The sequence below is a fragment of the Meles meles genome, chromosome 7 (assembly GCF_922984935.1).
Source record: "Meles meles chromosome 7, mMelMel3.1 paternal haplotype, whole genome shotgun sequence".
Lineage (NCBI taxonomy): Eukaryota > Metazoa > Chordata > Mammalia > Carnivora > Mustelidae > Meles > Meles meles.
In genome coordinates this window covers 37,867,319-37,893,980 of record NC_060072.1, presented here as the reverse complement: position 1 = coordinate 37,893,980, position 26,662 = coordinate 37,867,319, and the positions used below count along the sequence as shown (strand labels likewise).

Here is a 26,662-nt window from a genome sequence, read left to right as displayed (position 1 = left end):
TATCCTGGAATGATGTGCTCAAGAAGAGTAGATACTTTATAAGTATTTTTATGTAGAAGATTAAATATAGTAATTAAATTCTAAAACCCTTTATCTGCACTCTAGTTTCTTTAATATACTGTGTAAACATCCTCTATTCTTTCTGATAACAAAACAAAGCTTTTTAGACCTTTGCCCACTTCTAGCTATCCCATCTTTATTTTATTCTCCACCAGGCTCCTTGAAAAAAGTACCAGATCCACACTATGTGAATTTCATATTCTTCTAGTTGCTTTTTATCCCACTGTGGTGCAATTTCTGTCGACATCACTTCCTAGAATCAGGTCAACATTGACTTCCTAAGTGACCAAGTCAAAAGGTCTTCAGTCTGATTTTCTTTTCACTCTCTTAGTGCATCAGCCATGCTGTTTCCTACAAGTAATTCTCTTTCCTCTTGAGCTCCATGCCCTTTTGCTATTGTTGTATCTGTTTCTTCTTTCCGGTGTAACTTTTCCTGTGTCTTTCCTTACCTGGTTAATTCCTTCTATGCTTGAACTCTGCTGAGATGTTACCATCTTTTCAGTTTCCTCATACAGTCTTTGGTTTTGTTTCGTGCCCTTTCTGTGGTTCCAGCTGCCCCCTGAGCATGTGTCTATCACTGATCACTGAGCCGAGCATACTGCTTTGATATTATCCGTTTATATCTGGTAGAGCATGAGACCCCCCAAAATCAGTCTTGCAGCACAGTGCATAGCATACCCTAAACGCAATGAATTCTCATGAAATCACATTGAGCTCCACTTCTCTGTTCTTCTCTCTCTCAGACGGCTTGACCTCCTTTCCTCTCTCAGTTTCTCTTATTTTGGTCCTAAACATTAGGGTTTATAAGGGTGTTATTCTTAGTCTTCTTTTCTCATTCTGCTTATATTTTGGGAGTAATCTTCCTGCACTTGGATTTGAGTAGTACTAATTAAACCAAAGTTTCCAACTACTCCTGTCTATATCAGAGCTTCCCGATGAGCACCAACGTACTGGTAGCCCATCTTCAGATGCTGCATACACACCTTATGGTCAAGATGACATGAACTGAACTCACTATCTCCATGCTTCCCTGCAAAACTCATTTTCTTTCCATATGCTTTCCATGTACTCTGTAGTTTTGTTAATTTTACCTGCATCTACCCAGTCCTCGAAACTAAGAATTAAAGAGTGATTCAGATTTCTTGATCTTTACATATCACACCCTATCACTCATTATACTTTGTTGAATTTATGTTTTAGTACCTATCACAAGTGTTCTCTCTCTTCCCTGCCTCCTGCTATATATTCAAAGCTGATATTCAGCCAACGTGCAGAAGTATGTCATTGACTAATATATATTCTGTGTTTGGCTTCTGGTCTGACTTGCACCTATGCTCTCCAGTTGTATATTTCAGGTTATCATCTGATAATTAGTCTATAGCACATTATAACAGGTGTTTCTGCCTTTAAATGCCCTTCCAGGATACCTCTACCCTACCCCCAATTTCTGAGCTTTCCCCACTTATAATTATGTGGCTAAAATGCAAAAGCCAACGTAGAACTTGTCTAATATCCTTCAAAGGATTGAGTTCTGCTTTTGCAAAGATGAAAATGACATACTTTTCTCTATTCCTCCTTCCAATTAGAACTAAAAGTCACAAGCATGTCTAGAACATGAAAAGACAGAAAGGTAGATAGAAGAAGGGAAACTGGTTTTAGGGATCTTGGGACCCAAGGACCCCAGGTTTTATTTTTCCTGCGTATATCCTAGATTTCTGATGAAAAACCTGGCAACACAGAAATGCCAATGATAACAACAAAAAAACTAACCCAAAAACTAAACCAAACACACACAGAGAGAGAGAGAGAAAAGGAAAAAAGAAACACAATCTCTTAAGCCAAAGGAGTAGGAAATGGACAACCTAAGTAAAACATAAAACTTTAGATGGCTCTACTCTAGGAAAACACCACAAAAAAATCCACGCTGTCTCTCCCCACCGCCCCCCAACAACAAAAGCCAAGTTTAGACTTCTGCATTTATTGAGCTGTAAGGAGGAACAGTAAGCCCCCATCTTCTCATAGGGGTGTCAGAGAAGTTTGACTAGGGAGCCAAGACTTCTATCCCTGCCTAGTAGTAATGAGGACCCCTCAAATGACAGATAAGCCCATAGGAGTCTGGACTTAGATCTCCTCCCACCAATAATGAAGTACCCTTCTTATTCCCTGTTGGGGTGGTTGTCAGAGGAGGCCATGCAGGGAGCAGTAATAGGCCACACTTACCTCGCCCGATCAGGGAGTTATCAGTGGAAGCCCACTGTTGGAAGTGGAACCCAGCCAGCAACAATGAGAAGCATTCTCCCAGTTGGATATCAGTGGAGGCCAAACGAAGTATCTGGATTTCTAACCGCTCCTGTCCCTTCCTCGATAGAGTGAAATGAAAGTAAAGCCATCTGCAACAAAAGATGTCAACATGAGCCAGTCTCCTATTATAATATACACGGTATCCAAGCTTTGATGAAAAAAAAAATTATCCCTCATTTCAAGAACTAGAATGACCTCAAGCTGATGAAAAAAAAAAAATTGAAAGAGACCAACACTGAGATGGCAGAGATGTTAGAATTATCTGACAAAGATTTTAAAGGAGGCATGATAAAAGTGCTTCCATATGTAATTTGAGCACTCTTGAGAGAAATGGAAAAATAGAAAGTCACAATAAAGGTATAGAAGTTATAAAGAGCAGCCATATGGAAGAAAATTACAATAACCAAAATTAAAACTCATTTGATGGAGTGGGTGAAATAGGTGAAGGGGATTTAGAGGTACAGACTTCCAGTTGTCAGAGAAATAAGTCCCGGAGATGAAAAGTACAACATAAGGAATATAGTCAATAATACTACAATAATGTATCATGACAGATGGTACATGAGTGCACTTCTCGTGGTAAGGATCATGTCATATATCAACTTGTCAGATCACTGTGTTGTACACCTGAAGCTAATATAACACATTGTATGTCACCTATAATTCAATAATAAATTAAAAAAAAATAAAAGCCCAATGGATGGCCTCAATACGAGAATGAAAGGGGCAAAGGAAAGAATCATTGAATTGGAAGAACAATAGAAATTACCAGTCTGAACAAGAGAAAGAGAAGAGCTGAAAAGAAAAATTAGCAGAGCCTCAGGGACATGTGGAACGATAACACAAGATCTAGCGTTTTTGACATCAGAGTCATGAAAGGAGAGGAGGAAGGGAGGGGCCAAAAAAGCACTGGAAAAAAAAAAAAGAAAATTTTCGGCTTCTTAAGTTTAGCCAAAAATATACATCTTTGGATTCAAGAAACTAGGTAAACTTCCAAATGGTTAATGTACAGAAACACCCATGTGCGCGTGTGCGCGCTCACGCACACACACACACACACACACACACACACACACACACACCATAAACTTCTGAAAGCTAAAGACAAAAAGTCATCTTGAGACTTGGGAGAAAGAAAGGATACCTTCCCTATGGGGGAAAGCCATTTGTTTTTGTTTTTGTTTTTTTTTAGGATTTATTTATTTGAGAGAAAGAGAGAGTATGTGAGTGGGGGGGGGGCAGAGGGAGAGAGAAAATTCTCAAGCAGACTTGCCACAGAGCCTAACTCAGGGCTCCATCCCAGGACCCTGAGATCATGACCTGAGCTACAATCAAGAGTCAGCCACTGAAGCCAGCTGAGCCACCCAGGCATCCCGGGAAAGCCATTTGAATGACAGGGTCTTTCTTCGGAGGCCAGAGGAAAGTGACACAACATTTTTCAAGTGTGGGAAGAAAGGAATTATCAGTCCAGAATCCTATATCCATCAAAATATACTTTGAGAATAAAGAAGTAATAAGGACATTCTCAAGATGAAGAAAAACTTCAGCGAATTTGTCCCCGTAGTCCTCGCCTAAAGGAATGGCCAATGGCCAGTTCTTAATGATAAAAGGCTTAATACTTCTTGTGTCTGGACCAAGGCAAGGAGGCTCACTCTCTCCCTCTATTCAGTGTAGTCCTGGAAACAGAAAAACATTTTAACCCACTGAGCCACCCAGGTGCCCCCAGAAAAACATTTTAGGAAGGAAGAAAAAAAATGTTTCTTTTTGAGGCTGCGTGATTATCTATGTAGAAAATTATAGAACATCTAAAAAAGTCATAATTAACAAGTGAGTTCAATGAGGTCTCCAGGTACAAGAAGAGCACACAGATATGAACTGTAATTCTGTATACTAACAATGGACACCTGTGACTCCGAAGGGCATCATGAGGGCTCCTTACGGAGTGGAACTGTCTTGACTATACCAATATCCCGACTGTGATGGTCACCTACAGTTTTGCAAGCTGTTAGCACCGCAGAATACTGGGTGAAGGGTGCATGGTCTATTTGCATGTGAATCTGCAGTTATCTCATATAAAAAGTTTAATTCAAAAATTAAAAAATAAGCCTTCAAAGAACTCTTGTCTCTTAAAAAACATAATTCAAACTCATTTGCCTGATACAAGTGATGGATCGTCATCTACTTTTGACTGTTTCACGTCTTATCTCTGATTCCTGGCCTCTGACTCAGCTTTCCACTTAAAAATCCTATAATACGGGCATTTATATGAGCAGATCTGACAGTGATTGAGTTATTCCTCCTAGCAAAATTCCACTTTTCTCATCATGTTGCAAAGTGGTCCTTTTTCTTAAGGGATCAAGTTAAATATCTCCTCTCTGGTATTTCCTTTGCTTTTCCTCAGCCCAATGGAGGTGTTCTCTGTGCTTCTGTTATACCGTCTCGATTTCTCTGACCTTGCAGATTCAGTGCTGTGATACTGGAAACTCTGAAGACAGGAGATGTTTGTCATTTCTGTAACCCCCCCACCCCCACCCTGTGCTTTGCACAGTGCCTTCCAGGTGGTAGGTAAAATTTATTGTGTAAATGAACCATTTCTCAGGGGATTAATTGACAACTTGAGCTGCACAATACAGAGAAAAAACTTACTTGCTCGATTAATTAAAACAAAACTAAAACTGAAAATGAGTTCTAACTTGTCCAGCAAGTGAAAAAAACATTTATTAACCTCCACAAAATGATTATCCCCCTTTGTCCCCCAATTTTAGGTGCATTATCAAATTAATCTTATTTTATTTTAGTCTAAGTGTTTTTTTTTTATTTAGGAAGTTAAAATCTCCCATTAAAAATTAAAAATACATTCTTTTCATAGTGAATAGAATAATATAACAGATCACTATGGACCTTTTCTAAAGAGAAAGTCATATACAGCTCAGTATGTTCAAAGTTTTATTTTCATTTTTATTTATTTATTTTTTAAAAAAAGATTTTATTTATTTATTTGACAGACAGAGATCACAAGTAGGCAGAGAGGCAGGCAGAGAGAGAGGAAGGGAAGCAGGCTCCCTGCTGAGCAGAGAGCCTGATGCAGGGCTGGATCCCAGGACCCTGGGATCATGACCTGAGCCAAAGGCAGAGGCTATAACTCACTGAGCCACCCAGGTGCCCTATTTTCATTTTTAATGAGTTACAGCATTTCAGAACTATAAGGTAGTGAATTGGTGAGTAGATGATATTCTTATATAATGATGAATTTTGATTTAACAAAAATTGATGTTCTGAAGTACTAGTTCATTATGTGCCCAAGTCATCTAGAGTTCATAAAACATATCTCTTATGCATGTAAGTGGTTCATGATACTTTATGAATGAATAATGAATGAATCCTTTTTCTCAGCAAAGATCATTTTTTTTAATATTCTGGAATTTGATACATACCTATAACTACATTGGCTGAAAAACTCAAAAATGGCTATCTCTAAGTTGGAAAATCAGTTTAACTTCTGAATATGTTAAGAGTCACCCATCTGAAACAATGTGTGTTCCAACATGAACTCCCCAAGTGGAAAATACGATTTTCGTTTCTGCCGTGGAGGACACATATCTGTGCATGTGCAGGGCGGAAACATTGGAAATCCTGGTTTTCTGCTTTGGCTTTAGCTTCCCAGTAGTTACCAAATTTGTAACACATTTCTGTTGCTTTCATTAAAACAAACAACAACAACAACAACAAATTCCACACAAATTCTCAATTCCCTTATCCCCTTGCAGTTAGAACACTTTCTTCATCTTGGAAGGCTTGCCTTCCTCCACAGTCCTCCCCCGTTGGCATCTGTCGCCATCATCCCATTATAGCAGCTTTTGATAATTTCCCTGGATATCTCTATTTTTCCAAATGCTAATGGGCATTTTCAGTGCTAATCACTCTTGGCTTCTCAACCCTTGAAGGTTGTTGGATTTCTCTCTTCCCTTCTAAGACACAGCCTGCTCCTGTTTTCCCGAAGTTTTATAATGCTCTTTCCTGCTATAGGAATTTGCCCATTTGTTGCCTGAAATATTTTCCTCAGCTCAAGTGTCTCCTCCTCATGGAAGCCCTCCTTGATCTCTCTGACTACATCAAATCTTGTCCTCTCTCATTAGCGCCTTAGGCTTCCCCCACTGGCTTGGGTCCCAGATCCTGTTTCATGTTAGTTTGTAGGCCCCTTTGATTTGCTTGTTTGCCCCTGTCTGCTCTCAAGTCTGAGAATAAATAGATTATCTTAGTGTTTTCTCACCATCAATTCTCAGCTACTAGCCTCTTTCTTTTCTTTCTTTCTTTTTTTTTTTTAAAGTATAGAGGCACCTGGGTGGCTCAGTTGGTTAGGCATCTGGCTCTGACTAGGGTCATGATTGCTGGGCCCTGGGATTGAGCCCCGCATTGGGCTTCCTGCTCACTGGGGAGTCTGCTTCTCTTTCTCTCTCTCTCAAATAAATAAAATCTTTAAGATATATATATATATATATATATATACACACACACACACACACACATACATATATGCATTAATACATATATCTCACATATAGTCATTTATGACATAAGCATTATGTCTCTTGAATTTTGGTCCAATGCCAGTTGAGAAATACACAAAAACCTGGAATATGCGTGTAATAGGTAATAAGTGTCCTTAGCTTTGCTCTTGACATGTGTTTGGTTCTAATAAATATTTGTTAAATAAATGCCTGGATGAAGATCAGAAAAAAAAAAAAAACCCAACAACTTGATTTTGTAAGTCAAGACTGTTTTCTATTATGAAGGACTATGTAATTCTAGTTATCTTTACCAGAGAATTTCATGAACAACTTAAATAATAGGTTATCTTTTTTTAATAAGCAAAGATTTACCGTTATTCATTGAATTGGATGCATTTGAAGTATGCAGCTCTAGAAGCCAGTTTAGACTGACCAGTTAAAATATGTAAACCAATTCGGAACAATTCAGCCCTTATTTTTGAGAGGAAGAAAATAAGCAGTGCCTTTTTGGAAGTTTACTTTATTAATGGAGCTGGTTCCAACAGACCTAAGCCCAATAACGTACAGACCGGGACATACTTGGTACAGCAGTGTTGTCAGAGAAGAAATGAAACAAGCAACACTTTAATCTAGGAACCTGAAGGTAGAAACAAATTTAGCAACCTGGTATGTGTGTATCTGGTATGTGTATGTGTTGGTAAATGATGGTTATACTCAGAGATGCTTTCTGGCTTCTTTCTTCTGTTTTGTATTTGTCCCCTTTTACAAAAAGCCTGTTCATCTGCAGAATCAAAACCCAACATTTCTTCTCAAGGTAAAGAAAGCTGGCTGGGCCCTCTTTATTCTTGTCTTTGCTTGGATACTAATGGACAATGTGTATCTTTTTTTTTTTTTTAAGATTTTATTTATTTATTTTACAGACAGAGATCACAAGGAGGCAGAAAGGCAGGCAGAGAGAGAGGAAGGGAAGCAGGCTCCCTGCCAAGCAGACAGCCTGATGTGGGGCTCGATCCCAGCACCCTGGGATCATGACTTGAGCTGAAGGCAGAGGCTTTAACCCACTCAGCCACCCAGGCGCCCCTGGACAATGTGTATCTTGTGCACACATTTCAGTTACGTGATGCAGTGGAACCCAGGCTTCTGTAATGACAGCAGTGTGGCTAAGCAAGAAATCAACTAACTTGACAAACATCTCCCCATTATAGTTCTTCCTGAGCCTTTTTATTTCCGAAGTGCCCATTACAGGATCTGCTCTTTCTGATTCGAGTCTTCGCTCTTCCTAGTGAGTACACCTAAAGATTGTTCAATTTTTATCTTCTCAAACAACTCTTAGTTGTTATGTTTTCTATTGTTTTTATTAACTATGTGATTTGTTTCTTCTCTAGTCTTTATTATTTCCTTGTTTCTGCAAACTTTGGCCTTAGTTGTTCTTTATCTAGTTCCTTGAGATGTAAAGTTAGTACCTTTGAGATCTTTCTCTCTTTTTTCATGTCAGGATTGATTGCTATAAACTTCATGTCTTTGTGTCACTTTTGCATCCCCTAAGTTTTGGTATGTTGTGTTTTCATTTTTATTTGTCTTGAGATACTTCTCAAATTTTCTTTTGATTTCCTTATTGACCCAATGTTTGCTCAAGAGTGTATTGTTTCCACATATTTATGAATTTTAGTGTTTTTCTTACTATTGATTCGTAGTTTCATTCCATCGTGGTCAGAAAAGATACTTGGAATGACTTCTCTTTTCTTAAATTTGCTAAGACTTGTTCTGTGGCCTAACATGTGATCTAGGCTAAAGAATGTTTTAAATGCCCTTGAGAAGAATGTATGTTTCTTTGCTATTGCGTAGAAAGATGTCGACCAACGTGTACAAAGTTTCAGTTATTCAAGATGAAAAAGTTCTGGAGATCTAATATACAGCAACATGACTAATTTAGTTTAAAATACTATATTGTATGCTTCAAATTTGCTAAGAGGATAGATTGCAAGTATTCTCCCACAAACACGCACAAACACACACACACAAAAGAGAAAGAAAATCTTAACTATGTAAGATGATAAATATATTAATTAGCTTGATTGTGTTGATTATTTCACAGTGTATATACATGTATCAAAACACCCAAGTTGTACATATTAAATACATACAATTTTTATTTGTCAATTATATGTCAGTAAATCTGAAGAAAATTAGATAAAGCTGCTTGTATATAAAAATATACAAAATATACCAAAATATACTAAAACGTGTTTTACCTTAAATTTAAAAAAAAGAAAGAAAGAAAGCTGCTTACTCTTCTTTAGCTAAGTTATTACCTAGAATGGAATGTTTGTTATTGGTCACCTTCAATTTAACTTGGCGTTAAGTCATAAACTAGTTGATGTACTTGATCCTGATAGGGCAGTTGTCATGTCTACGTAGTAACAGTCTCTTTGGAGATCCTCAAGGAGTGAAAGCTTGCTCTCATTTTACACTTGTTTGCTTTTCACAAGTTGTATACCTTAAAGCAGCAAGCCACGTCAGTAAACTCTTAACGTACGCTCACTAGATAAACCAGGACAGATGGCTCTCTTAATAATTCAGCAATTAACTTTGAAGATATGTAGTACATTCCACCTTCTCAGATGATGAATTAGTTAGAAGTAGAGGATTTAAGATTCTGAATGTGATATAGGAACATGGTCAGAATATCCATGCTATTTATTTTGTTTTGCTTTTATCTTCCTATATGACCTTGAGTAAATTAATTCCACCTCTGTGGGAATCCATTTCTTCGTTATTAAAACTAGAAGATTGACGCATGTTCTCCCCATTCTGTACTTTGGTGACTCTTTTCCAAACCAATTATGTCTTTTCCTGGAATAAATATATTATTTGGTAATGTGTTTTAACTTTTAATTCTGGAATGCCTTTCAATTTATTGTCCTAGAAAGATGCAGACTCTTGAAATGCATTTACTGAAAGTTTTGTTCTAAATTATTGAAAAATTTTCATGTTTGAGAGGAAGCACAGCAGATTAAGACTCCCATAGAATGGGCACCTGGGTGGCTCAGTGGGTTAAAGCCTCTGCCTTCGACTCAGGTTATGATCCCAGGGTCCTGGAATCGAGACCCGAATCGGGATCTCTGCTGAGCAGGGAGCCTGCTTCCTCCTCTCTCTCTCTTGCTCTCTGCCTACTTGTGATCTCTGTCTGTCAAATAAATAAATAAAATCTTAAAAAAAAAAAAAAGACTCCCATAGAATGATTCCTAAAATTTTTACCTATTAATTGTTTGACCTCAGATGAGTTGCTTAACTGCTCTCAACCTCAGTTTCCTCATCTGTAAAATATCAATATTAACAGTACTTTTCTTATGTATCATTAAAATGGTTAATCATGAAAAGCCCTTAGAATAGTTGCCAGGATATAATAAGCTGCTGTTATTATCCAAACATTCGGATTTATTCTTTCCCAGAATAAAATTCTACAGTATAAACACCAACCATTCATTCTGATGCAATCCAGCCAAAATAATGCTTGAATTTTTGAATTTTCAAATACTCCACATTTCTTCCTTCAGAGTCTGGTAACTCTGCAGCAGTCATCAGAGCACTAACGGCAGCTCCCTTTGGAGCACGTTAATTCTCTTCTAAGAGCCAGGCAAAGGAATCCATGCACCGGGATGTGTTGATCCTAACAGAATGAGTAGCATATATGGACAATAACCCAGTGATCTGTCCCCTCAAGGATCTGTCCTCTCAGAGTAGAACTGGTGAGTGAAATAAGAGTGGCTGTGAAGCCTTTCATGTGGGAATAAATCAGTACATTTCATGGCTCACCATTATCCAAACATGTATAAACTTTCATTTCTATTTTTTGATGGGCTTTATCATTACTAGTTTATAAGCTGTGTATATCTTTAAAAGACTTCAGAATATTCAGCTTGATAATCTGTCATTGAATTCTCTTTTCCTGAAGGAGGAGTTTAGGTACCCTTTATCTATTCTAATGATTAGTGTGAAGATGAGCTCTACACTTTCCTTTTTTGCATAGGAATCAGATAAAATAATGTATATGGAATTACTTTGAAAGACTCAAAAATATATCACAATATATCGGGCACTTGGGTGACTCAGTCGGTTAAGCAACTGCTCTCGGCTCAGGTCACCATCCTGGATTCCTGGCATTGAGTCCTGCATTGGGCTCCGTGCTCGGCAGGGAGTCTGCTTCTCCCTCTGACCCTCCCCCTTCTCATGCATGTGCGTTCTCTCTCTCTCTCTCTCAAATAAATAAAATCTTAAAAAATATATCACAATATTTATGTATAATTGGTAAAATATGACTACATACACATATTTTCGACATCATTATAATCACTTTGTATACATGGATCAAAACATTTTCTGGTTTGAAAGTCTTAAAGTTTGAGAATATTGAGGATACTACTTTAATGAATTTCAAATTATTTTTGTATTGAACACTCTTCAGACCATCCACAGGTACCTTCAGGGCACATACCACCTGCTTCTTTTTTTTTTTTTAATTTTTTTTTTTTTAAGATTTTATTTATTTATTTGACAGACAGAGATTTCAAGTAGGCAGAGAGGCAGGCAGAGAGAGAGAGGAGGAAGCAGGCTCTCTGCTGAGCAGAGAACCCGATGCGGGGCTCGATTCCAGGACCCTGGGATCATGACCTGAGCCGAAGGCAGAGGCTTTAACCCACTGAGCCACCCAGGCGCCCCCATACCACCTGCTTCTTTATGCACTGGACCTGCTGTCTCCATGAAGACATCCTGTGATGTATTTTCCACACATGGACCTTCTGAATTCTTATCCCCTTCAGGGTTTTGTTTTAAAAATGTAATTATTGGGGCGCCTGGGTGGCTCAGTGGGTTGAGCCGCTGCCTTCGGCTCAGGTCATGATCTCAGGGTCCTGGGATCGAGTCCCGCATCGGGCTCTCTGCTCAGCAGGGAGCCTGCTTCTCTCTCTGCCTGCCTCTCTGTCTACTTGTGATCTCTCTCTGTCAAATAAATAAATAAATAAAAATCTAAAAAAAAAATATAATTATTGCTTACATGTATAGAGTTATCTTCTTTTTGCAAAAATTTTGCATTTCCCATGTTAACTGGTTTTCTCGAATTTGATGATCCATTTTTTTAAGGACAGAGATTTGCTTCTTTCAAGCTCAGAGATATGTTGCTTCATTTGAAGGCTAGTAGCCATGATGTTGCTAAGTAGTGCGGTCAAAGGCACACATCAGAGTCTTCTCCCCCTCTTAGCTAATGGAAAATGATTTCCTTCTTTTTTTCTTTTTAATCTAGTATAACAGCAATGTACTTTTATGTATGTACCGAAGGAGAAAAATGATGACACAGTTATTACTCTGATTCAGGCTATATAATTTGATCTTCTCAATCGGAAAAGATTACAAAGCTGATGCCAGCATCTTTTAGATTCCTCACATGACTAGTTGTTCAAAGATATTTATTTCTGAGTTTATTTTTCTCTCTGTGTGCCATGTTTTACGTTGGAGCAAGCAAGTGCAGCTCCTGTCGTGGGTCCATCAACAGTGTTTACTGGTGCCTGTTTTGAGCTCAATATTTTCTCGGGGTCGATAAGGAAACAGAATAAATATCAGATACACTCCTGGTCCTGAACACAGACAAGATAGTCAAAGAACTAAGATGAATGTGAAGGACAGAAAGGAAACAAACCAAAACACCTCCTGACTGAGAACTTTCTTACATGGTGTAGAAGATACGAAACTTTCTTCAGAAGTTACATTGAGGGGCGCCTGGGTGGCTCAGTGGGTTAAAGCCTCTGCTTTCGGCTCAGGTCATGATCCCAGGGTCCTGGGATCGAGCCCCGCATCGGGCTCTCTGCTCAGCAGGGAGCCTGCTTCCTCCTCTCTCTCTCTCTCTGCCTCTCTGCCTGCTTGTGATCTCTGTCTGTCAAATAAATAAATAAAAATCTTAAAAAAAAAAAAAGAGATTACATTGAGCCATTGCCTGTGGTAAAGACTCTTGTACCTGTTTTGGTGCAATTTTCTGATGATCAAACTAAATAAGGATCAAATATATTAAACAAGCTGACTTAGGTTACATAGCTGGTAAGTGGCAGTTTGGATTCCACCCTGGATCAAAATCTGTCTACTAGTGTCTGAGGGGAAGTTTAGGATTAGAGTAGACTGGGAAAACTCTGTGGGTGAAGCAGTTCCTGTAGTAATCATAGCTCCTATTGATTGGGTGTTGGGTGATAGATAACTATTTCTCTTATACACCCATGGGATAAATATTTTGAGTCCCTATTTACAGCTGTAGAGACTGAAGATTAGAGACATTAAGTAACTTTACCAATGGCCCACTAGTGACAGAGTTGGGATTTGAAACAAAGTTCTCTGGCTCTCTACCCGTAATTTAGAGATGAACAATTGGGAAATTACCAAATAGTGCCAGCTAGTGGCTGGAAGCAGGGTATCAGTGACCTTTAAGGAAAGGGCAGGATTTAGGGTATCAGGTGATATCGTAAGATAGAGCCCAGTAGGAGGTAGAGAATAGCTCTGGTGTCTTCAGCGAGGACAATGGTGGTTACCACCTGAACTGTGGTCATTCCTACTTGTGGAGGGGGAAAGAGTATTTTTAGTTTTGGTAGCGTCAATTTTCAAGCTGCTTCTCGGACGTTTGTATGGTATCAGGAAGGTGAAGTTCGAAACTCAGAAGAACTTTCAGAATTAGAGGATGTGGAAGAGGTCATAATTTAAGTCCCTGAGGTCATTAAGGTACAGAGAGATAAAGATTATAAAAGAAAAGCTGTAAAAACTGTGAGGGAAAAATTAACAAGGCAGTGGGAGAATCAGAAAGATGGTATCGTGAAGTGGAAGGGGGCTTTCCAGAACAGGGCAGGGCCAGCTGCTTCAGGAGGAGGTCTGGGAGGACAACAACCGAAGAGAGTTTTTGCAAGTAAGGTGTCATTGGTCAGCAATGCCATAGGGGGTCTGTATTTGTTTTGTTTTTGAACATGGGGGAAATATGAGGATGTTTGGAGGTAATTTTAGGTAAATTATTGGATGGTGTGGAGTGGTCAGGCTTTGTACAACCTCAGGTTGAATTGCAGCGTACATACAGAATAGCCACACTTTACTTCCTGGGCAGAAATCTGCTAGTGTAATAAAAGCAAGAAACCGTTTAATTTCTCTGCCTATAGCAAAGTGTAACTACTTACTCTGAGTAAGGAAAGCCCGAGTTTGTCTCTGAGTACGGTTAGCAGTGATGGCTCCTCAGCGTGGTGGAAATCAGAGGTGAGCGCTCTCCTGCATGAAGCCACGAGCTACCAGCTACCGTAGTGATACATGCTCTCTGTGACTGCTGAGAGTGGTAAATATGTCAGAGGCCCTCATTAGCTCAGCAGAATTACCAATTCCAACGCTCTGCTTCATTTACTTGGCATTCATACTTTCAGAGGTAAGCATCTTTTTTAGTGGGACAGATGGACTCTTATGACCCGGGCGGAAACAATGGCTTATTCATTGGAGGGTAGCCTCATCATAAGGCCCCATATGGTCTACTCTCTCAGCGATCCGGGAGAGGACAGGGGAAGAACCAAGCCAGAAGGGATAGCTCTCTCTCTTTTTTGAATTTAGCTTTATTGAGGTACAGTGGACAAAACGGTAAGATATTTAAAGTGTGAATCATGTCATCTTCCATTTTTTCACCAGTGTTTTATGGTTTCCAAAGCACAGGTCTTTTACCTCTTTGGTTAAGTTCATCCCTAGGTATTTTATTCTTTTTGGTGCAATTGTGAATGGAGTGGTTTTCTTAATTTCCCTTTCTGCTACTTCATTATTAATGTATAGAAATGCCACCGATACCTGGGTATTATTTTTGTACCCTACAACCTTACTGAATTCATTTACTACTAGTAGTAGTTTTATGATGGAGTCTGTATAGTGTCATATCATCTGCGAATAGTGGCAGTTGTATTTCTTCCTTACCAGTGTGGGTGCCACACTGTTTCCAAGATCCAGACAGAAAATCTTTGAGGAGGTTTCTATGTTGGGGAGGCTCTCATGCCTAGAAACCTTGGCTATGGACTCCTTTTTTAGAATCCGATCAGATTGACTTATCTCCCTAGGAAGATGAATGTATACACATTAAAAAGATCAGAATACTCATAAACTTCCCTGAAGTCCGGTTAAAAACCCTTCATCTAAAAGATTAAGGTAAAATCCTTTCAAGCTTTGATACAACCAAACAAAACCATCAACACTGAAACTTAGCTTCCAGAAGGCTCTAGCAACACAGGATCAGCAGCTGGCCTGGGGCTGTTCTTCCCCACCGTGGAGAAAGGATAATTGTGTTCAGGGTGCTAGGTCCTATAAATCAGAATATATATGTACAGACTGGAGTCTAGTTTATAGAGCAAGACATAAAGAATGAGGCAGTTCTTCCCAATTATTTTCTCAGTGAAGGGCCCCCTATAGTCAGATTTCAGTTATCCGTATATATATATTTTTTATTAATGCTTGGATTGGCTCATTTATTTATAACAGGTGGGAAAAGACTAATGTTGAGCTCCAGGCTCATCCTCTAGGGTAACGAGGCAGGTGGTATTGCCTAACCTCAGGTAATGCCTAATATCTAAGGACTATGGTTTTCAACCCAGGCTGCAGATTAGAATTATTTAGGGTACCCGTGAAACGTACAATACAGGCTCAACTTAGGCCAATTATATCAGAATCTCTCGGAGTGGGAAACAGACACTGATACCTTTCAGAAGCATCCCGAGCGGGGCATGTGGATGGTTTAGTTGGTTTAGCATCTGCCTTCAGCTCAGGTCTTGATCCCAGGGTCTTGGGATCGAGCCCCATGTCCGGCTGCTTGCCAAACTGGTAGTCTGCTTCTCCCTCCTTCTGTGTCCCTTCCTGCCCCTTGCTCATGCTTTTTCTCTTTCTCAAATAAATAAATAAGAACTTTGAAATAAAATAAAATAAAATAAAGCACCCCATGCAATTCTAATCTACATTTAGGGTTGACAATCAAAGGATTGAGTCAAATTAGATAGCGGTATGGATAGATAAAGGAAAGCAAGGTAGCAGCATATCCCCACAGGTGAGGCCCATGAAATTATGGGAGATCTCTAGAAAATAATCTATGAAGTGAGTCGATATAAATTCTTAGTTATCGATTGTATTTATAAGCAACTTTTTACTCCTTAAAAGAGAATCTGCTATAGTAACAAAATCCTAGACCTGAAGGTCTTAAGGCATAGAGCAGTTCTCTCATTGGGGTTTAAAGCGGCAGTAATGTTTTCGAGATTGGAACAAGATAATGTGAGTTATTGAGAGAGGGACTTTACAGAAGAAAAAGCCCATTTTCCAAAGAGGTTGTACACTCATTTGGTTCATATTTCAAAACACACGAAAGGGTAAAGGGTGCAAATCTCACTGTCCTCTGTTCCCAGCTCTTCAATTTCTCTGACTTGGAAGCAATTTTCTGTATCTTTTGTATTCTTACATAAGAAATCCCCCCTGCTTTATTTTCATACACATGGCATCATCCAAATGATATGCAGATTATTCTGCATTTTGCTTTTCTTTTGCTAAATATTATATCCTGGGGAACTGCTTATGTTTTAACAAGTCTCAAGTTTAGATGTTGCATGCCCAAACTTTCATCCTTTGGTAAAGACACGAGGCATGTAGTAGAGATTTAACAAATGCTATTGCCGATGTCATCCCATTTCCAAAATAAACAGGCTGGTACTGCTGCTCCTGTCTGCTGAAATTAAATTCAGAACTAGTCTATAAGGGATGTTGCTGCCTTCACCTTAAAACGGCAGTACAAACATGCCTTCGGTGATATTCTCGGAAGTAGTGTTCAAAGAGACCAGATGTATTTCTAATCCTGCCACAAAAAGAGGCAAGAACCTCAGCTAACTTGGAAATTTTTATGTCAAAGTCCGAGAAACTACAAGTAGCTTTGACACCAAGCATTTGGATAAACTGAAATCATAGGATTAATAAAGAAAATGATTTTTTTTTTCTCAAAGATCTAACTCTAGTGTTTAAGCTTGTCTTTGTCTTGGTAAGGGACTGTCTTTCACTACTTTCCAGTGCTGACCCTGAACCTCAGTAGGGATTATGTGAGAAGCTGAGACATCTGTTGGTTTTCCAATTCACAGTCTATCGTCTTTGATTCCTATGAACACATTGAATCGTAAGTGGTAGAGAATTGTATGCGCACCTTAATCTTCAGGTATTTATCTATCTTGGTTTCTATGCTTTGTACCATCACTAACCACATTATAAATATTAGCTGTTGATGTTTTGTAAATCTCTGATGTTAAAAATTCATTATTTCTAACAGCCGTAGGCTTAGAATCTCTGCTTTACCACTGGAGAGATTGCTTTTTGCTTTTGATTTCTGGGTAGCAATGGACACTTTAGCCATTAGTTTGGGGGAAGGGAATAAAAGCAAACAGTAATGACATCAATTTGAGTTTTTCACAGTTTTTAAGTTATTGTTACCTTTTAGCCACATTACTGCTTTTGGTGTGTATGTTTGTTAAAAATCCCCGGAGTTTTAGAATCTTCCTACTTTTCTGTTGAATAGTGTTTGGCTGTTGCTTCTCACTGAATATGCAAGTTCTGGAATCAGGGTCATTTTCTCCAGGCAGCTTAGTGTGGTTAGTGTGTTATTATTTTTAAAAAATACTGTAAAGGAATTGTATTGCCTGTGTGCATACACATGTACATATATGTACACAAGCTTGTGTGCTTATAGGACAGCAGGGGAGAACAGTGTTCAATAAACCAATAAGCCTTTGAGTCACTAAATTCTAAAACAGTGAAACATATCATAGCATCAAAAAATTCTGTGGGAATGGGCAGTAAAATGCAAAAATCTGAACCTTTTGAGTTCAGCTAACTTACAAACGAATATTGTGAGATTATATGCATCACTTCCTTCAGTGTCCAATAAGGAATGCTATGTTATCATGATTTTTATGCTCAATAAATGGACTATTGATGAAAATGTATTTGGTGTGGGTCAGAATTATAATACTAATTATTATTTATAAAGAGATATGGTAGGGTTTTTAACTAATATTCCTAGTGTTTAAGCTGCCATTATCATTAGACATAATTAATTGAAGGCATTGTAAAATACATCAAATTGTGTCCTCTATGTAGGTAATCATGGTGTAACATTTTGTTATGACACTAATATCACCCTTTTTTGAGTATATTATCTTTGTCCCATGACACTAAAATCAATTTAGTGGAATTCAATTCCAATTGGCTATAAAATATCTTTCTTCAGTGGAGGTCAAACTACTTTAAAATATTATCTCAGTGCTTTTAGCTTATCGAGGAAATATTGGAAAAGTGATTTATTTTTATTTAGTAGGCAAGAAAATGGCAGCATAGACAGGGAAAGTCAATTGTATAAAGTCAGTTAATAAATCATCTTTATGTGGGTGAGATCAAGTTTCTGAAGTCAAAATCTCATACACCAGGGCCTGAACAGTGCCCAAGACAGATCGAAAAAGTAAAAGTCAAATTTTCACCTCACTGGGTTCAAAAGAATAAACCTGCTGGTTCATTTTAGACGGATGTGCTCAAGCTTCAAAATTTGTGAGTCGAGTTATGTATATGAGTTGCCAGATTATATCTGACAGCTTTTTATACTATATTAACATGTTGACCTGTATGAGGTGGTAAGGGAATAAATTGAAATTAAGTGCTTTGGGATAGTTGTGTTAATAAAAATGAATTTCTTGTTGCAATAAATACTTTGGTTTTAAAAGAGCAAGAGAAAAAGCAACAGAATATAAGAAAGAGATATTAAGCAAATGGGGGGTTAGGGGGATAGGAGAAGAATAAATGAAACAAGATGGGATTGGGAGGGAGACAAACCATAAATGACTCTTAATCTCACAAAACAAACTGGGGGTTGCTGGGGGGAGGTGGGATTGGGAGAGGGGGAGGGGGGCTATGGACATTGGGGAGGGTATGTGCTATCGTGAGTGCTGTGAAGTGTGTAAACCTGGCGATTCACAGACCTGTACCCCTGGGGATAAAAATACATTATATGTTTATTAAAAAAAAAAAATTGGAAGGGGAGGTGAACCATAAGAGACTATGGACTCTGAAAAACAACCTGAGGGTTTTGAAGGGTCAGGGGTGGGAGGTTGGGGGAACAGGTGGTGGGTAATGGGGAGGGCACGTTTTGCATGGAGCACTGGGTGTTGTGCAAAAACAATGAATACTGTTACGCTGAAAAAATAAATAAAATGGAAAAAAAATTAAAAAAATATATATATATACTTACATTAAAGACTATTGAGGGTAACCATTTAAAAAAAAAGAAAACACAAACTGATAACACCCTATCCAAGATCCAAGTAGATGCAGATAGTGAATTGGAATTCATGAATACTGTGGCTGGCCTCTTCTTATCATCCGTTCATTTATTAGTCTCTGTTGGGGGAGAGGTCTCAGTTTACTACTAGCAACTTCTTTCCTCTTTTTACCATATCAGTGTTTCCCAAGTGTGTTTTCCAGATTATACGATCCATGAAATGTGCATATAGGGTGTGTGGACAGAGTTTAGGAAAGATTACATATAGTAACTATCTTTTGGGAATTCCTGATGTTCTTTAACACTTTTAAGTCTTCAAGAAATCGTTGAAAATCAGAAACCTGTTTTCCTTTTTTTATCCCAACCCCCCCCAAAAGGATTTGCTTCTGAAATGTGTGTGTGTGTGTGTGTGTGGTCATATGTATTTTTTTCACATAACATATCAACATTCCAGGCACCTTGCTTTAGGATCAGAGGAAGAAGTAGCAGTGTTGAGAATGGATTGAGAAATAAGGGGCTATAGTTGGGCCAACATAGATTTTTGTAGAATCACTGATTTATGTATGCTATGTTCATTTTCCATTTCCCAGAAAAGTCTATTAAAAGATGCTTTGGGGGACGCCTGGGTAGCTCAGTGGGTTAAGCCTCTGCCTTCGGCTCAGGTCATGATCTCAGGGTCCTGGGATCGAGCCCTGCATTGGGCTCTCTGCTCGGCGGGAAGCCTGGTTCCCCTTCTCTCTCTGCCTGCCTCTCTGCCTACTTGTGATTTCTCTCTGTCAAATAAATAAATAAAATCTTTTAAAAAAAATGCTTGGGGCGCCTGGGTGGCTCAGTGGGTTAAAGCCTCTGCCTTCGGCTCAAGTCATGATCTCAGGGTCCTGGGATCGAGCCCCACATCGGGTTCTCTGCTCTGCGGGGAACCTGCTTCCTCCTCTCTCTCTGCCTGTCTCTCTGCCTACTTGTGATCTCTGTCTGTCAAATAAATAAAATCTTAAAAAAAAAAAAAATGCTTTGGGGGGGTGCCTGGCTGGCTCAGTCAGTTAAGCACCGCCTCTTGATTTGGGCTTAAGTCATGATCTCTCAGGGTTGTGAGATCCAACCCCCCACATCTGGCTCTGTGCTGAGCATGGAGCCTGTTTGGGATTCCCCCTTTCTCTCTCTCCCTCTGCTCCTCCCCACAGTGTGCTCTCTCACTCTTAAAAAAGGCAAAAAAAAAAAAAAAAAAAAAAATGCTTTGTGTCATTTTGATTACATATTCTATAAAAATTTTTAGATTTTTATTCATGAGTTTTCCACTGACTTTGTTAAATGCCATTTTGAGGCTATAGAAAAGATACATTTGTGGATATCTTACTCAATTTTTTTTAAGTCACAGAAATTGCTTTCCTTGGAGTGAGGCATTTAATTGGAAAAGTCATTGTTCAGAAATCCCTGTGATTCCATATCTTTTTCTCTTCCCAAACACTTTGAGAATTATTATAGTCACTTCTTTTTTTTTTTTAAGATTTTATTTATATATTTTTAAAGAGAGTGTGTGAACTGGAGGGAGGGACAGAGAGAAGAGCAAGAGGGACTGTCCTGCAGACCGGTCTGAGTAGGGAGCCAGATGTGGGGCCCTATCTCACGACCCTGAGATCATGACCTGAGCCGAAATCAGGAGTCCACCGCGTAACCCACTATTGTCACTTTTAAAAGTATTATGAAAAAGAGTGTTAACGTTAGAAATTCATAGCAATCATATATGTCATTTAGTCAATCCCCCTAAACAATGTATTTAATTTCTTGGCTAACAGAAGAATGTTTTGGGTTATTAATTTGAATGTGATCTATATTTCCTGTCCTTTATCTTTCAAAACTCAAGAAAGGAACAATTGCAGTTTGAAAAGCTTTCAGGATGACGTAATGGAGTAAATGGCCTCTCTGAAGCCTGGGCATTTGGTTTGTTTTATTTATGATAGAACATGGGGATATTTTAAAACCAAGATTTGTTGAGCTCCCCATCTTATTAATACTGCTGTGTTAAATGTGTAAGTATTGAACTGTCAGTGAAATATGAGACATTTTACCCAGTGACATTTTAAATGAATCTCATTGTAGGGGAAGCCTGTGGGAACACCAGATGCTGGTGCTTATTTCCGCGTGCTCGCAGAGCATGGAGTAGCTGCCTTGTTTACAGCGCCGACTGCAATTAGAGCCATCCGTCAACAGGACCCTGGGGCAGCCTTGGGGAGGCAGTACTCATTGACAAGGTGAACTTGGGATGCACAGGGCAAATTACATTAAAAGCTGCAATCAGAATGAATAACTGAACATTATATATATTTTTTGGCACTCTAATACGTCTCTGGAAAGAGCCAGAAAACTCTGGATGTTATTAAGAATGACTGTTCTAAACATAGCTTTTGAATTCGTTAGAATTTTAGCTATACTATGACTATTTTTTAATACCAGATTGTGTTTATTTCAGTTCAGTTCTTACCAAAATATTTCTCCTTTTGAAACCACGGTGCTCATATTTTCCTTAAAGTAAAATGCTGAGGATGACTTAAAATACATTTATACATATATAATAGTATCTGTCTGTCTTTTGAAAATAGAATTATGATGTAAATAGAAGGAAAATATTATTTGATTTCATATATACAGATAAAATATGAAAATTATAGTCCAAGTTAGTGTTGTTGAAAGAGTGGAGGAAATTGTTTTTCTGTTGTTTTGTACTAATATGCTCTGAATAGTTTAAATATTTTTTGCTGGTTTATTGACATCCATTTCAGTTTAATGATATGTATATTCAAAGATAATTATAGCAATTTGTATCTTCAAGGCAGATTCCAGCATCAACTCTTTTTAAACCTCTTTGAAATTGGTCCCTGCTATCATCAGCTAAAAGAAGGGTTTGTAATTTCTTCAAGTCAAAAAATGGGTTTGAGTTATTGTTTTGAATTTTTTTTAACTTAAATGCCAAGTATTATGAATTTTATGTTGTTACCCAAAGAAGGAGTTAAAATAGATATCCTACCCTGATAGCAAGTGGAAGCAAGAAGCCTTCAGTTTGGGCTATCAGTGATTTTTTTTTTGGTTCTTGTCCTTCTATTTTTTTTTTGTTTTAGGAAACGTTAGATCTGGATTTACATAAAAGTTTACCCATAATCTAAAGAATACATTCATTAAAAAAGAAGTGTTCATAAAGTGAACCTTCCATGACAGTATTTCTACTCACCCTCACTTTGTCCCTTCGTTTACTACATTTCAATTTTATTTCCTCCATTTCAGCCTAAAGGATAGAAAAGTAGATTTTTGTTAATAACCTCTTAGGTTGTGGACAGTCTCCATGGCTTAGACAGTTCCAGGGAATTTTGAAGAAACTGTGAATGTAGTTCTTTGCACTCTTTCCTAGCAAATGCATTCTGACTGCAGGGTTGTGAAGTTGTGTGTGACTTGCAAGCCAAGGAAGGTCTCTTATTTGCGACATCATCTTCTTTTCCCATTTGTACATGGGTTTTAGACGTTCTCTGTTATTGTGAAGGCAGAAGCCTTTTCTAATTGTACTAGCATAAAAGCAGACACTAGTATTGGATGCCTATGAAACCATCACTTTTTTGCACCAAACTAATACTAATATGGAATATGAGATTTTAGTGTAAGAGAAATTGCAGTAAGTTCCCTCTGATAATGCCCTTCTGTCTTTAGGAACCCAAGTTACTCATCAAAGTTTGCACATATTTTCAAATAGATATTTAACGATGTACACCTTCAGCTGTTCAAATCACTACTGTTAATAAATACAAACATTTACTAATTACTACGTGCTCTAGAGGTCTAAGTGCCTCTCATTCAGTTATCACCCTAAGTAGGAATTGATTATCCTCATTTTACAGATGGGCAGTATTAGGACTGGAAAATTTAAGAAACTCTTGAGAAAGAAACTAACTCAGGCCATCTGACAAGGGCCCACATCCTTCCCCCAGACATATTCGTATGAGAGGGATACTAAGAAACTAACTTGATCCAAGCATTTTTGTCATTCATGGGATAAAAGCAGCTTTTACTTCTTGTATATTTTTAGCCTATTCAGATAATACCTTCAGTGAACTTCTGTAATGGATTCTCACTTGTGAACTAAAGGGATGTTAGAAGGGGCTTCATTTAAAAAATTTTTAAAACAAGGAAATTTTAAATTTTAAAAACAAGGAAATCAAAGCCCCAAAAAGTTGAATTTGGGTTGGAGACACAATTAACACCAGAACTCAGGTCTTTTCATGCAACCATACCTTTCGTTTTATAGTTCTATTCAAGATATTTCATACTTAGTGAACTGACATTCACCAGGTGTTATAATGGTTATAATGGCAGGCTCACGGTTTATCTGCAGAGCTTGCGTTCTCTCTTCTCTGACAGGACATTTCCAATGATGAAATTGTGTTTTTCAGATGAGTTACATACCTCATTAAAGATTGTTTTAAAATAAATTTGGAGATTTGCCAAAGATTTTTCACTCCCAAAGCAAATTTCAGAGGGTATTCTGAAATAGGGAGCTAAGCAGAACTATAAATTCATTTTATGATCGTCAGTTAGAAGTCAGAAGCACAGATTAGAGGTCATCCACTGTAATCATCTCATTTTACAACTGAGAAGATGTGGTCACGAAGAGGTGAAGTGACATGCCAGGATTCTAGAGCCACCCTGCAGCAAAGTTGGGACGAGGCCATACTGGGTGCTGTAGTTAAGATTCTTGCTCTGGAGTTAGACACATTGGGTTCAAGTCTGCCACTTACCAGCTGTGTGACCTCAAGAAAGTTGCACAGCCTCTGTGTTCCTTTTGCTCGCCTCCTTCTGCATTCCCTACCTCCTCCTTCCAGAATATAAGTGTAGTAGTTATCATCATCATTTTCCCATGATCTGCTAGTTCAGTCTTAATCAAGTTAGAAAAATTCAGTTCTGCTACTTCCATCCAGGGTATCACAGTCCCTAACACTCTGATGCAGCCCCTTTTTCCAGTTGCGTAATAATGAGAGAATACAAAAAGGAAAAACCAGAGCACCAGAGATGAGCTCAAAAATAAAGTCAACGTGTCTGCGGATTGGAAATAGAATCAATGTGCAAAGTAGGACACAGGGCTGAAGCTAGAGGCTTGCTAGGTGTCCAAGCACACGTTGGCTGTAGAGTGTTCTCATTGTGGTGTCAGAGCCGACTCATGACTTGACCATGCAGTGGGGCGTGACACCTCACATACGACAAGAGCTTGCTAATGATGGTGAGAGTGTGTTTTCTGGACTGGGACTGAGAGCAAGCTTTGGTCTAGAGGTCTGAATGAGACAGAGAGCAGCCCAGCATTTGGAGAATTAAACTGCCCACCTGCTGTCCTAGAATTAAACTGCCCACCTGCTGTCCTAGAATAGGATCTCTGATATCCTGAGTATCACTGTGTGTTAATAACAATTCTGGACCATCACTGTGACACGGCATCACTTCATCCCCCGCAAACCTATTAGACAGAGAAGGTGAAAGTAAGAGAGGGAGCATGAGATAAAAATAACAACAGAGAACCTCTTTTTCTTCTACTCAAGACACTGGTACAGGAGCAGGGATCAACAAACACACTAATGAAGTTGAATAAAGGATCCCATTGCTATGGAAACCTGATTTACAGAGGAGGTAGCTTAACAAATAAGTGGAAGAGGGAGAGACCCTTAAGGAAATTGGTATTAGAACAACTGGCTGTATATAGAGGAAAAATGTGTTCCTTACCATGTACTCTACAAAAAATAAATATCATCTGGATTCAAGGCCCTAAAATTGTCAAGCAAAGAATTAATACCTTCAGGAGAAAATGGATAAATATTTTCATATATTTTAATAGGAAATGACCATTTAAAGTGTAAATCACAAATCATTAAGGAAAATATTGATGACATTTAGTGCACTAAAAGGAATAATCAATTGCCCACCAAAAGAATAAACAAACTTAAATGATCAATTATTCACCCAGAGAAGATATTTGCAACATATATAACCATTAAACATTCAGTGTACAGAAAATAGAAAGAACTACAAATCAGTAAGAAAACACACAATCCAATAGACAAATGGTCAAAGGATATGGACGGTCAGTTCATGGAGAAGACTAGGGTAGTCTAGAACACTGGAAGATCTTTAATCTCACTAATAAACAGAGAGAGAACAATTTACTCCCATCATACAGGCAAAAGTTAAAATATCAAACAGTGATGCTTGCTTGCAGGTTGTGAAGCAGTGGAATGGTTTTTACACTACTATGGAGAGTGCGAAGTGAAGCTGTCTAGTAATACCAGATGCTCCACGCACTTAATATGCCCCATGACGAGGGCGCCTGGGTGGCTCAGTGGGTTAAGCCTCTGCCTTTGGCTCAGGTCGTGATTCCAGGATCCTGGGATCGAGCCCTGCATCGTGCTCTCTGCTTAGCAGGGAGCCTGCTTTCCTCTGTCTCTCTACCTGCTGCTCTGCCTACTTGTGATCTCTTTCTCTCTGTAAAATAAATAAATAAAAATTTTAAATAAAAATATGCCTTGTGACCAAACCCTTATTGATATGGAGGGATGAGAATGAGAATCTCAAAAATGTGAACAACAAACCATGTACTTGAACATTGTTAACAAGTTTGTTTCAAAACAAAGCAAAATATAAGCAATTACATGTATAGTATAAGCACAATGGTAAATAAATTACATACTATTTTGTATTAATTCACCAGGATATTTAGAAGTGGAAATCAACCAGACCTTCAGGTATTAGCGTGGATAAATGTCAAAAGAATAATGCTGAGTATAAAAAGCAAGTGAAATTGATTGTGTTTCTCTTACATATGGTAAGAGGAATTTGAAGAATTGCAAAAACCATATTGTCTTGTTTATGTATATGCAAACAGGTAAAAAAAAAAAAATGCATGGGAATGAAAACATCTGAGCAATGCTGGTTACCTCTGAGGCCAGGTGGCCAGTGGGATGGTGAAGAGAAATGAGATTTAAGTAGTGTTTGGAGAGAATTCAATTGGGTCAATAATATTTTATTTTCTAAGTGAATAAATATGACAGAATGATAAAACTAGGAAATATGCATAAAACTGGGTGGTTTGCACATAATAAGTCCATTATATTATCACTACTCTTGGTCTGTTTCTCAGGGAAGTTAAAAATCTCATGAAAAGTTCTTCCCATTTTGTTTATGTGCTCATTTTAAAATTTTTATTTATTTGTTCAAAAAAATTTTTTTTAAATTTCTTTATTTGACAGACAGAGATCACAAGCAGGCAGAGAGGCAGGCAGAGAGAGAGGAGGAAGCAGGCTTCGGCCGAGCAGAGAGCCCGATGCAGGGCTTGACCCCAGGATCCTGAGACCATGACGTGAGCGGAAGGCAGAGGCCTAATCCACTGAGCCACCCAGGCACCCATGTGCTCATTTTTTAAAAGATTTTA

The 26,662-nt window shown here is 38.4% G+C and overlaps 1 protein-coding gene across 3 annotated transcripts in view; it reads left to right on the top strand.

The window, feature by feature from the left end:
- ACSS3 (acyl-CoA synthetase short chain family member 3) overlaps positions 1-26,662 on the top strand; it is a 162,199-nt gene that overhangs the window by 68,080 nt on the left and 67,457 nt on the right. For all 3 annotated transcript variants that reach the window (XM_046013287.1, XM_046013286.1, XM_046013288.1), the window contains exon 8: positions 21,307-21,458. In XM_046013287.1, the coding sequence (XP_045869243.1) occupies positions 21,307-21,458 (152 nt within the window). The remainder of the gene's footprint in view (positions 1-21,306; positions 21,459-26,662) is intronic.